General features: G+C 41.8%; 1 protein-coding gene across 1 annotated transcript in view; it reads right to left on the bottom strand.

Moving 5' to 3' along the window:
* LOC121275927 (nucleotide-binding oligomerization domain-containing protein 1-like) overlaps positions 1 to 13,661 on the bottom strand; it is a 41,870-nt gene that overhangs the window by 22,670 nt on the left and 5,539 nt on the right. The window contains exons 3-5 of the mRNA XM_041183783.1: positions 7,932 to 8,106; positions 3,341 to 5,150; positions 1,065 to 1,148 (exon numbers count right to left, since the gene is read on the bottom strand). Of these exons, the coding sequence (XP_041039717.1) occupies positions 1,065 to 1,148; positions 3,341 to 5,150; positions 7,932 to 8,106 (2,069 nt within the window). The remainder of the gene's footprint in view (positions 1 to 1,064; positions 1,149 to 3,340; positions 5,151 to 7,931; positions 8,107 to 13,661) is intronic.

The raw sequence follows: 13,661 nt of genomic DNA on the forward strand, positions 1-13,661 counted from the left end.
AACAGGTGTTGTGGATTGTCCAGCCAGCATAGGAACTGCTTAATATTCATCCCACTGACTTTAATGGAAATTAAGTCCATACATAGTTACAGTGTGCCTAAAAATATGAAGTTCCGAAAGAAATCAATCTAATTTGCATTTGAATGAATGAATGAAGGAATACTTCCCGCCCCCCTGAATCTAAATCTGACATCTCAAACCACCTCCTCTTATTATCAGAGGATATTTGTTCACATCCCAGTGCAGGGAAACATTAATGTTTAACAGGAATCAAGCCAGTTGGTGAAGTCAAAACTAAGACACAGAGCCTTTGCTTGCTGCGAGAGTTTATTGACTTTGTCCAGTGTCAACATTCCCCACCCAGTGTCCCAGCTATCCCTTTTTGTTATGTGTTCAAATATCCATCATCTGTTTCCCTTAACAATGTAATTGACATTAACGAAGCCTAACAATGTGATTGATAAGACATTGACTATTAACATCTGACAATCAATAGGTGAACCATTGCGTGCTTTCTCTTTTGATTTAACTTAGATTTTTTTCCCTTAATTTGGTACATGAGGCATAACTCCATGGATGGGACATTTCCACCTGTCTGGCAACCTTTATGGAAGAAAAAACTTACATCCGTGTGGCGCCTTTCACAACTTCAGGACAACCCAAAGCGATTTACAGCACTTTTTTGAAGTGGGGCCACTGCAGTAATGTAGGAAATGTGGCAGCCAAATTGCACACAGCAAGCTCCCACATACAGCTAAATGACCAGATAAGCTGCTATAGTGATGCTGGCTGAGGGATAACTATTAGCCAGGACACCAGAGCTCCCCTGTTCTTCTTCATGGGATCTTTTCTGTCCAACTGAGAAGCCAGAGAGGGTGAGAGAGTGAAGTACTTTATCTTCCAGCCAAGCCACAGTGAATGAGAGACTTTATTACTGCAAGGGAACATGTGGGATTGTGGATCTAGGAAGAAGTAGAGCAAAACCAGGAGAGAAGAAATATAATCAAGTTTTAAAAAAACATTGTAATATACCATGCAGGCATATTAGGATTACATGCTCTCACCCGAGTGATTTGATCTTTTGATGCTTTTTGAGCTCTTCTACCAAGATATGGACTCCGTGGTCTGTGATCTGGTTTACACTCAGCCTATTTAATTTAAAAAGACATGTTAGAAGCAGACTAACTTATCAACAACTACTGTTCTAAGCAAAGACAATATTTCACATGCAACTTCAGAAATACGGCTAAATTTTACCAGCCCTATTGTACGGACTAGGTGGTAGGAGGGTTCTTAGTATGGCAGGGGAAGGTGTGTGGAGGGGACCCTGACATCATTCCACTGCCCTGGCATATTACCAGCAATAGGAATGTCAGCAGTGTGACAATTTGATACATTAAAGTGTCCAAATAAAGGCCTCTTCTCACCCCTGCCAACATTTTGCCCAAATCAAAATGGCTCACCATCACATGGGGAGACTGCCAGGTTAAACCCTGGGGTCCTGGTAGGCCCTCCTTTCTAGCTACTCCAAGGCTCACAGAGGGCCCCCCACCCCCCACCTCCAGCAGCAATGGCTACTCCCATGCCACTGGAATATGCCCCCCTCCATTCCCCAAATGTTGGAACCTGCCTGTCAGGACCCAGCTTGCTCAACAGAACTTACCTCATCTTTGAGGTTGCCTTGGCATTGAGGCACCCTCTCCCTCATGCTGCAGCCTGAGCAGTGGCCATCGCCAGCCATGGCATACGAACATACAGACAAGGAGCAGAAGTAGGCCATTCAGCCCCTCGAGCCTGCTCTGCCATTAAATAAGATCATGGCCGATCTGATAGTAACCTCAAGTCTACATCCTGCCTACCCCCAATAACCTATCACCCCCTTGCTTATACATTTTGATTGGGCCAGCAGCCCTATGCGAGGCGAGCTACCATCCTCACCGTGTTGGTGGAACGATGTTAATTGGCCACCGATTGCAAAATGCTACCCAGAGTCCCGCTGGCATATCTATCAGCTGCTGCTTTGATCCTGGTGATGGGAATCCTTCAATACTATTTGTTCGAGAAATCAAGGTACAACAAGGTAAATTACCAGATAAACTAGTTAGTTTACCTTGGCTTGGGTATACAGAGCATAATTTCAGAGTTTATAGATGATTTGAAACTCGTTGATAAATAATAAAGATTTGTGAAATGGGCTGACACATAGTGGATGAAATTTAACATAGAAAAATGGGAAGTAATGCATATTGTTAAGAAGAGAGGCAATGTGAATTAAATGGTACAATTTTAAAGGCAACAGAGAGATCTGGCGGTGTCTGCATACAAATCTTTGCAGAATAGTGGGCAAGATGAGAACGTTGTTTTTAAAAAAAAAATCACATGGAACCTTTGGCATATTAAAAGAGGAATAGAGTATGAGGGCAAGGAATTTATGTTAAACCTTTATAAACCTCTGATTAGACCTCAACTGGAGTATTTTATCCAATTCTGAGCAGTGCACTTTAGCAAGAATATCAAGGAGAGATTTATTTGAATGCTACCAGGGATGAGGGACTACAGTTATGTGGAGCAATTGGATTAGCTGAGGTTGTTCTCCTCAGATCAGAGAAGATTAAGAGGAAATTTGATCATGAATGGTTTTGATAGAGTAAATAGAGATAAATTGTTAGTAGTGGCTGAAGGGGCAATAACAGGGGCATTGATTTAAGGTGACTGAGAAAAGAAATATTTTTTTTCCTAGTGAATTGCTGTGATCTGGAATGTATTGCATGAAAGGGGGGTGAAAATTGATTCAATTGTAGAAGTCAAAAGAGAATTGGACAAGTGCAGGGCAATGGGGATAAAGCAAGTGAGTAGGATTAATTTGATAGTTCTATCAAAGAGTAAACATGGGTGCAATGGTTAAATGGCCTCTTTCTATGATCATTCTATGATAAATAAATGTTGGTCAGGACAGTGAGGAGAACTCCCCTGCTCTTCTTTAAAATAGTATAATTTTCTTTGAGTGGAATCTTTTACGTACTGTTCAGAGGGTAGATAGGCCAGACTTGGTTTAATGACTCATCTGAAAGATGGCATCTCCAACTATGCGCATTTCTGTAGTATTGTAGCGAAGTCTAGGTCAACAGCTCAAGTGTCTGAAGCGCAGATTGAACCCATGACGATTTGACTCGGGGATGAGAGCACCACCAGCTGGGCCAAGGCTGACACCTTAAAATGAAGCCTAATCCTGTATGACAATAGTGAATTCTAACATCCCAAGTATTGATGGTTCTATTGAAAGCATCTCAGTTGCATGTGATGGGGACAGAAAACACCAAAATCTGGGTATGGTGCTTACCTGAGGACTGTGAGCTGACTGAAACAGGAGAACATTTGTTCCACCCCATAATCATTGATGTTGTTGTTGTCCATCTCCAGCGCAAGAGGTGCTCGGATGTGAAGCAAAATAAATGCAAGTGCACCACAGTCAGCAGAAGAAACGTTGCAGTAGTTCAGCTTTATGTAATCGGCGCAGATATATTTGGCTGCCAGTTTGGCTGCTGCTCCATTCTGCATTTCAAATATGTACCTTATCAGCCATATGAAACGTGGTAGCACATGAACCTTGCAACCATCTTCAAGGCGTGAGCGAGGAAGACTTTGCAAGTGTGTTTTCATACAGTTGGACAGGTAGGACATTAGTACTGACTGCTTTTCCTTCACAGTTCCAGGAGATGCGAGGTTTAGCAACAGATCAATATTGCGGTTGGACAACAAGCCACAAAGGAACAACATGGTAAATTGCAGATGTTCGCTGAATGGCTTGAGGACATTTGTAGAGGAATACCTTGAAGGACTCAAGAAAGCCAAAACCAAATCACTTAGCTTATTGTTTGACGGTATTGGTATGTTACCATTATTGAACAGTGCAAGAAGGTCTCCTGGATGGATCTCATCATTTAGAACTAATGAAAAAGCAGTGAAAAATGACTGGAGTGTTGAGTGAATATATTCATATGTCGATTGGTTCCCACATCCATTATAATGGCCTACAGTTTTGATGAAGCCCAGCTGTAAATCCTCTTCCGAAATCTTTGCTGCTGCAATTTTTTCCTGGCTGAATACAAAATTGTGGTTTTCAGTGCCTTTTAGGGCTAGTTTGCTGATCCGCATTAAAGTTTCCTTTTTGGTTGTGAACAAATTTACCTGGCTTTTGGAATTTTTCTGATTTAGATTAGTCTGAGAAGAATGGTTGAGGAAGACCTCAATCATCACCAGGTAAATATCAGTCAGTGTAACAGAATGTGATAACTGCTGAGGGCTACACTTGGACTGAAAGTGTTCGTAACATTTAAATATAATCCAGCAAAACAACGGCACTGAGCATAAACTGTTCAGGTGAGGGTTTGCCTCCAGCTGGGTCAAAACTGAGGTTTGATGTGCCTCATTTTTGAAGAACTTCTTCAAATACTGCAGTAAATGGTCCTTAGAAAAGCCTTTCAGTGTCACTCTCTTTCTCACCATTCTCAGTGGTAGCTCTGTGCCAGTTCGTGCTGTCAATAATTTTTTGGAGCCTTTTAATAACTTTCCATGAAGAATGTTCATCAACAGGACCACAGGATGCATGGGGTCAAAGGGCGAGGAAATGTCAGGGATATCATTAAGGTCACAGTCAACATTAATTTCATCAAACCCGTCCAGTGTGAAGAGAACGGAAGCTGGGTGTTGTCTGATGTAGCTGAATATCTCATCAGCATCTTTGTCAGGGTAACAGTTGTATTTGAACAGTAGATCTCGAAGAGAAATCTTATCTTCCTCCTTAAAACTATTGAATATTCGACATCTAAATCTGAAGAAGAATTTAACATCAGCACAGAGCTCCCCTTTGGACCACAAGTTCTGAAGTCTCTGGAGCAGTATGGTCTTACCAACTCCAGCATCACCATTTACTAGCACTGTTTCTGCATCTTCATTGATGACTCCAGTATCACTGAACAAATTGTCCAAGTGTGAAATGCTTCCTTTGGTTTCATTGACTGCGTTGATTAATTCCATAAGAGTCTCAGTATAGGTATCGTCAAACAGAGTATCTTCCTTTTGGACATATGAAGAAGTGAACCTCGTATCTCGTCGCAATTCACCTCGGAGCTTTTCAGTATACTGGCACACTGAAAGATATGTACAATACAATAGTGAGAGATGTTGTGACTAGTTATGTCAATGACTGATTGTGGAAAGATTTATTTTTGTCATTACTTTCTATGGTGTTTTCTTGAACCTGAAATAAAATCTTCACAATCATTGGAGAAAAAAAATATTTATTTTAATCCAAAGCAGTGTGTAACTATACCTTTTGCTTCAATTTACTAGAATGGCAAAGCTTCTGTTAATAATCTTCATTTGATATAAACTTTCTACAGTGATTTATTTTGAATAGAAATCATGGCAGGATCTTCTGGTCGGCGAGCGCTCACCGGCGTGTAAAATGACACGGGATGACGTCGGGTGGAACTCCCGACGTCACCCCCGCATCATTTCCATTTTCAGGTCGGTGGGAGTGCAGCTGAGTCAGCTTTGCGCCCGCCGACCTGTCAACCGCCTATTAAGGCCATTGAAAAGGTAATTAAGGTCATTAATGGACCTGCCCATCCAGCCTTAAGGTTGGTGGGAAGGCTGGGAGCCCTGGTGGGCTACGGAAAAAGCATGAAACCTCATCCACGGGCGGGATGAGGTTTCATAAAGGTCTTTAAATTTTTATCACATCTTCCAATTAAAATTATGGACATGTCCCAACTCATATGACCGTGTCACATGAGGGGACATGGCAGGGAAATTTTTAAAATCTCTTTATTTAAAGTTTTAAATCAGAGACAATCTCCCTGAGGCAGCACTTAGTCTCAGGGAGATCTGTGAGCTCTTTTACCTGCATGCCCCAAAGAGCACACTCATGGCTGAGGGAATCCCACCCCCACCTGCCCGCACAGGGAGCCCATAGCGCTGCTGAGAGGATCTTAATTAGCCTGCCCACGTAAAATGGCAGCACGCCCCCAATTGGGGCACCAATTGGAGGCTCGCCCACCCGTGCCCGCTCCCGCAAATCCCCCCAAACGGGGGGAAAATTTTTTCCCCATTTTGCAAATGATAATTGCACAGCCTAACCTTGATCATGTTAATATAACCCCCCTGTACTTTGTTACACTTTGATATAAAGTTTTCTTTGAATGTTCTGGGGATTTCATTAGGTAATAATGAACAAAAAAATATGCATCTGTCCGTGGTGTTACTATGCCAGTGATTGATTTAATGTGAGGTAAAGCAGAGTGGTAAAATAGCCACCAATGTGTTTAAAACAATTAATTGACAAGGAGGATGCTATCATGCTCTAATTAATTCAGTCCTGGGCACTGCACCTTTTTGCTGTGGAGGTGGTGCAGCATAGATTCAACCGAATTTTACTAAGCCTAAATGGGTTCAAATATAAGAGGACTGTCTGTGAAGACTAGGCTTGTATTGCATTGAATGAGGAAGATTATCTATGAAGTGATTTAACTGAGGCTTTAAGATGGTTAAAGAAATTGATAGAATCGATAAGGAAGAAACAACTTCCTCTGCTGCAGGACTCCAGAACAAGGGTGAATGATCATAAAATTAGAGTTAGACCATTTAGGGGTAATGTCAGAAATCAGCTCTTCACACAAGCCTGAAGCACTCTCTTCCAAAAGCTGTGTTAATTGAACATGTGAAATTTTGATTGGAAAAGTTACTCAGGGTTACAGAACCAAATTGGTTAGATGGATTATGATCATTATAATCTAATTGAAGGTGGAACAAACTCATGGGGCTGAATGGCCTACTCCTGGTTATATGTTCTTATAATGCTCAGCCACATAGAGTGTGGCCATGTAAAGATTCAGATGTGCTTTCCCAGGAAGTTGCTCACCAGATGATTTGGCATTTCTTTTCAGAGGACAGCAACATAGGATGGAATATTCTGGTTGGACAGTGGACAGAGGAGGTATGAGCTGCAGGGCAGACTGGTAGATGTCTGGAAACAGGCTGTTTGACTGTCTCTCAACAGCAGAGGAATTGCTCTAGGTTGCATATTATGATAAGAGGAAAGGACATATCAAAATTGATACACATTTGTGAATAAGTTATTGCCACTGTTTGTTTTTAGCTCATGTGCATTTATTTTTGGGTTATGGTCATCACTGGCAAGGCTGCATTCATTGGTTCTCACTGGTTTTGTCTTGAGAAGATGGCAGTGGGTCATCTCCTTGAACCCATGCAGCCTTTGTGATGAAGATGCTCGCACATTAGTGTCAGGTAGGAAATTCCAGGATATTGATCCAGCAATAATAAAGGAATGGCATCTGTCTAAGTCAGGACAGTTACTGTTGGACGTGATATTGTTCCATCATTTTGCCACTCTTGGAGGGAAAGAGGTGCTGTCAAAGTAACCTTGGTAAGTTTCCTGCATTGCATCCTTTAGATTGTACACAACGCAGCTATGGTGTGTCAGTGATGGGCAGAGTAGATATTGAGATTCAGCAGTACCGGAGGCACCAATCGCATCAACTGCTCTACTCTAAAACGCTATCATTATTTTTATTATCATTTGCTTCATTTCATAATCATGAATAAAATTTGTTTCTGTGATGTGACAGTCATATTGGCTGAAGGAAAGTGTTCATATAGAGGAGATAATAGGTCAAATGATTTTCTCTGAGTATTTAGGGTTTCTACAATGTACCGCAATCACTAGTTATGGCATTGATGTGTTACTCATTGTGAGATAATGGTATAGCTCTCAGCCACACTCACTGCCCAGGCGATCACGGCAATAGATTGCCTTCTGGCAACAAAAGTACTAGATCGTCGTTGAATTAATTCTCAGCCCTGAATCTTTTGATTAATCCAGGAGCCAAATGCATTTGTGAAATACTCACCGGCATCTGTAATCAGTACTGGTTTATTCAGCAGGTGGTCTGATGGGCAGTAATGAATTTCTCTTAACCAAGGATGAAAATCTGAGTAAACCTCTTTAGCACAACTCAGGATATATAGGAAGAATTCTGCACTTTCTTCTCCTTTAGCTGAGATTACATCCAATATTTTACGAACCTGAAAGTTTTGTTTTAAAAGAAGGTTGCATGGGTAAGTATTGAGCTGGTTCATTTTTTCTGCTCTACATGTTGCATCAATTTAATAAAAGTTTTAACCCTGGCAAAATGATTTGTTTTGTCACCTTGATGAAAGGAAACGCTGAATCCTACATCTCATTCATAATGAGACACATTCATAGTGTCAGTCACGTGGGACTGAAATGAAGAATTTCTTCATACAAGAGGTTGTGAATCTTTGGAATTGTCTACCCCAAAGAGCTCTGGATACTCAGTCATGGAGTTTATCCGGGACAGAATTGATAGATTGTTGGATATGAAAGGAATCAGGGGATATGGGGATTGTGCAGGAAGATGGAGCTGAGGTAGAAGATCAATCATGATTTTATTGAGTTGGGGAGCAGGCTCAGTGCTGTATGGCCTACCCTTAGTTCTTATGTTCAATTGGCAGATCACCCCAACCCTGCATTATTTTTGAGAACTTGCTGGATTTGCTTGATTATTACACTCACCATAGAACATTAGGCTTGTACTTAACAGTGCTAAGTACCGTTTTAATCATGTGATAGTTGTTAACCAATACTAATCAACCTCTCGACCAGAAAGAGAACAATTTAAATTGCTCAATCTTATTCCTGAGCGCTGCCAATGTTGTTAGAGATTTTTAAAAAGTTGGAAAAAATATTTCTTTTAATTTCTATCTCTTTTAATTTCCTCAATCCAATCTTAATTTCCATCTCTTTATTTCTCTTCCTGTACCCAATTTGACTCTAATTCTCCCACCTTCTCAGTCGTCCTTTTGTTTCTTTCTCAATCTGAAAATCTCGAGGGTTAAAGAGATACACTGTTGGTCCCATCTGCCCTGTGGTCTTTGCTATATCAGCAAGCACTTCCAGCAAGTTGGGGCACAAAAATATTTTTTTGCTGAAGGGTATAGAGAAAAGGCTAACTAACTGGGCATGCTATGAGATACCCCAGTCCGGAAAGATCTGGTCCATTATATAATTTATAATTAATATTAGTTATGAGCTGCATGAAACATAGTTGATTGATAATTGCCTGTGAATTACACAACACACAGATTTGGGAACCTTGCAAATTTCAATTCCACAAGGATGGTTTACTTAAAACAATGTCAGAAACATAGAAAATAGGAGCAGGAGTAAGTAATTCAGCCATTCAAGCCTGCTTCACCATTCAGTTTGATCATGGCTGATCCTCTACCTCAACGCCATACTCCTGCTCCCTCCCCATACACCTTGACACCTTTAGAGTCCAGAAATCTATCTATTTCCTTCTTAAATATATTCAGTGACTTGGCCTCCATGGATTTCTTTGGGAGAGAATTCCATAGGTTCACCACCCTCTGAATGAAGAAGTTGCACCTCATCTCAGTGCTAAACGGTCTTCCCCATGTCCTGAGACTGCGACCCCTTGTTCCAGAACCACCACCCACCCCGCCACCACCACCACCACCACCACCCCACCCCCCCACCCCACCCACCCGCCAGGGGAAATATCTTCCCTGCATCCAGTCTGTCCACCCTTGTCAGAATTTCGTGTGTCAATGAGATTGCCTCTCATTCTTCCAAACTCCAGTAAATACAGACCCAATCTCTCCTCATACGATAATCCTGCCATCCGAGGAATCAGCCCGGTGAACCTTCACTGCACTCCCTCTATGACAAGTATATCCTTAGGTAAGGAGACCAAAGCTGCATATAATACTCCAGGTGTGGTCTCATCAAGGCCCTGTGCAGCTGCAGTAAGACATCCTTGCTCCTGTGCTCAAGTCCTTTCGCAATGAAGGCCAACATACCTTTTGTCTTCTTAGCTGCTTTCTGCATCTCCATGTTTGCTTTCAGTGATTGGTGTACAAGGACACCCAGGTCACTTTGTACATCAACATTTCCCAATCTATCACTATTTAAATAACACTGCCATTTTGTGTTTCCTACCAAAGTGGATCATTTTGCAATTATCCACACTGTACTGAATCTGCCATGCAGTTGCCCACTCACCAACCTGTTTAAATCACCTTGAAGCCTCTTAACATCCTTCTCACCACTCACATTCCCACCAGGTTTTATGCAAACTTGGAGATATTACATTTGGTTCCCTCATTCAAATCATTTCATATATATTGTGAATGGCTGGGGCCCAAGCACTGATCCCTGTGGTACCCCACTGGCCACTGCCTGCCACTCCAAAAAAGACCTATTTATTCCTACTCTCTGTTTCCTGTCTGCTAACCAATTCTCAATCAATGCCAATATACTACCCCGAATCCCACGTGCTTTAATTTTACAGACTAACCTCTTATGTGGGACTTTACCAGAAGCTTTCTGAAAACCCAAATACGCCACATCCACTGATTCTACCTTATCTATTCTGCTGGTTACATCCTCATAAAACTCCAGTAGATTTGTCAAACATGATTTCCCTTTCATAAATCCATGTTGACTTTCTCTACTCCAGTTGATATTGTCTAAGTGTCCTGTTAACACACCCTTTTTCATAGACTCTAGCATTTTCCCAACTGCTGATGTTAGGCTAACCGGTTTGTAATTCGCTGTTTTCTCCCTCCCTCCTTTTTTAAATAGTGGGGCTACATTTGCCACCTTCCAATCTGCTGGGACTGTTCCAGAATCTGCAGAATTTTGAAAGATGACTACCAATGCATCCACTATTTCTATGGCCACCTCCTTTAGTACCCTGGGATGTAGATTATCAGGCCCTGGGGATTTATCGGTTTTCAGGCCCATTATTTTCTCCAGCAGTATTATTTTAGTAATACTAATTTAGCCTGTTCCCTAGTCAGTTCCTCGACATACCGGTCCAAAAAAAATCTCGTACGCACATACTGGTCTAAAAAAACTATCTCGTACACATACAAATCCTGATCATACAATATATGTAAATTGTTTTCCACACACTTATTTAAGCTCATTGTTTCACATTTCTCAATGTCTCAAGATAATGTGGGTGTCCTTTCTTTCCAGGATGAGAAGGCCCAGCATCTATTGCACAATAAAGCAAGCACCAACCCTACTCAGCACCAACATAGCCACAAACAGTCCAAAGAATTTTATGAATATGTTTGAGTAAGCTGGGATGGAATGGGTGAATCACCAGTCCCTGGGTAGGAAGTCAAGAGTTCAGTAAATCACATGAGTGTGAAATTTTAATATGCGTCTACCTGAACTGTGAACACACCCAATGGTACCTTATAGCAATGGTTTGCAAACTGGGGTCCACTTCAACTGCCATGGTTTTCTGTAGTGAGTCTTGCATTTACTTGTGACTGGAGAGGAGGTGGAAGGCTAGCTGCTGCCGTGATACTATGATGCATTCAATTTGGCCTCTTGCAGTGAGCAAGAGCTATTATAATGCTGCCTGGCTGCTGAGTATTTCCAGCATTTTCTGTCTATATTATTTTCTGGTTGATTTCCTTCTTGTAATTGTGTGAAAGTTGTCAGTTTGACTTACTTAAATCTTCCACTATGTTGCAATAATGTAAATTCCTTGGATGATTAAATAACACTGAGATATTGAGCTGATTTGCACAGCGAGTACTTTGTAACAAAATTGGTGGGAAGGAAAATTGTATATTTATGGGAAATTATTTTTTAATCTTAAAATAGTCTGTTTTGATCCTGTTAAGTGTGTAAATCAGTTTTGAGAGTTGTTAATACTGTTTTGGCCAAGAGCTGCGCACAATGAATGTGATCTGTGAACTGGTTGTGTATGTATGCCTTTAACAGGCGATTGTTAACCACATGAGAAACAGTTTAGTTGGCATGCACTGAAATGTTAGAGTAATTATACTTAATGTTTATCTCTGATTTGTCTAGTCTGTCTCATCACTATTTATATTAGTAAAATAGTCCACAAATTTCTCCTCTCATCATTACTTATTTCATAAAAGCATTATTAAAACACTCTTTAAATGCAGCACTTTTGTGTTATGAGTACAATATTGTCTTATAGTTTAGATGCGAGGGCCTGTGATTAATGATTCATTTGAAAACGGGGTCCTAAAAGCAAAAAAAGTTTGTATTATAGATTTTATCCTTGCAAACGTTGTGCCTTGATATAGAATATGGAACTGTTGTTATGAATGTGAAGTTTTATAAGATGATCACTTGGCAGTACAGAACTTGAGTATTGCTGAAAAAAAGAGACATGCTGTCAAAGCTTCTGTCTTGCACTCATCAGGACAGAATCGCAAGAATACCAACAGTAAAGGAAATGATCATTTATACTACATGAGAGGAGAGTGCTGATTGGTTGGCAAGCGGACTCTGATTGGTAGAGGTGTTGCCAGAGAGAATGCACCAGGTGCTCCTGTACATTCCAAAAGTAGGTGGATTGTTTCAAGCAGCACATCCCTTCAGCTGTTTGCAACAGGCACAGTACCCAACCAGCCCATGCTTGCAAAACTCAAAACATGGGGCAGAATTTTACGAGTCGGCGAGCGATGGTGGGGCCCACTCGCCGAAGTGTAAAATGACACGCAGTGACATGGGGGGCACTCCCAACATCACCACACCCCATTTAAATTTTCAGCAAGGCAAGAGCGCAGCAAAATCAGTAGCGTGCCCGCCAACCTGTCAATGGCCAATTGAGGCCATTGACAGGGTCAATTAAGTAATTAAGGGGCCTGCCCGTCCAACCTTAAGGTTGGTGGGCAGGCCAGGAGCCCCGGCGGGAACTAGAAAAAACATGAGACCTCATCCACGGGTGGGATGAGGTTTCATGTAGACCTTAAAAAATTAACACAGTGGTGTTGTGAAAATTATGGACATGTCCCAGCTCATGTGACATTGTCACTGAGGGGACAGGTAAGGGAAATTTTATTTTTCTCTTTTTGTCTTTTTCACGTTTAAAGCCGATCTCCCTGAGGCTGCACTTAGCCTCAGGGAGATGAGTGCGCTTTTTTGTGCGTATACACGAGAAAGCGCACTCTCGATTTTTGGGACTCCCCTCCCACCGATTGGAAGCATGCTCGTATGTGCCCGCCCATCAACCTCCCCCCCGACAGGGGGAAAATTCAGCCCATGGTGTCCAACATTAGATGTGATTCTGCAATTGGACAGCCTTGATATGTAAGCCTGATTGCGCTGAGAATTACACTGACAAGCAAATTTAAAGGGGCTGAATTATCCCCCAATTGGGGGGGATGTTGATGGCCGGGCGTGTGTGGGTATGCTTCCGATTGGCGCCCCCGATCCGAGGCGTGGTGCCATTTTACATGGGCGGGCCAATTAAGGCCCGCCCAGCCTGACGTCCACTGGGAAGCATGCGCACGAAAGAGCGCACTCATTTTCCTGAGGCCATGTGCTGCTTCAGGGAGATTGCCTCTACTTTCAAAAATATTAAAAATAGAAAAAAAAAATTCCTTTACATTTCCCCTAAAAACTTTATTGAAATTTTTAAAACCCTACATGAAACCTCATCCTGCCGCTGGATGAGGTTTCATGTTTTTTCTATTGCCCGCCGAGGCTCCTGGCCTGCCCGCCAGCCTTAAGGTTGGACGGGCAGGTCCACTAATTA

This window comes from Carcharodon carcharias, chromosome 3 (genome assembly GCF_017639515.1).
Source record: "Carcharodon carcharias isolate sCarCar2 chromosome 3, sCarCar2.pri, whole genome shotgun sequence".
NCBI classification, from domain to species: domain Eukaryota; kingdom Metazoa; phylum Chordata; class Chondrichthyes; order Lamniformes; family Lamnidae; genus Carcharodon; species Carcharodon carcharias.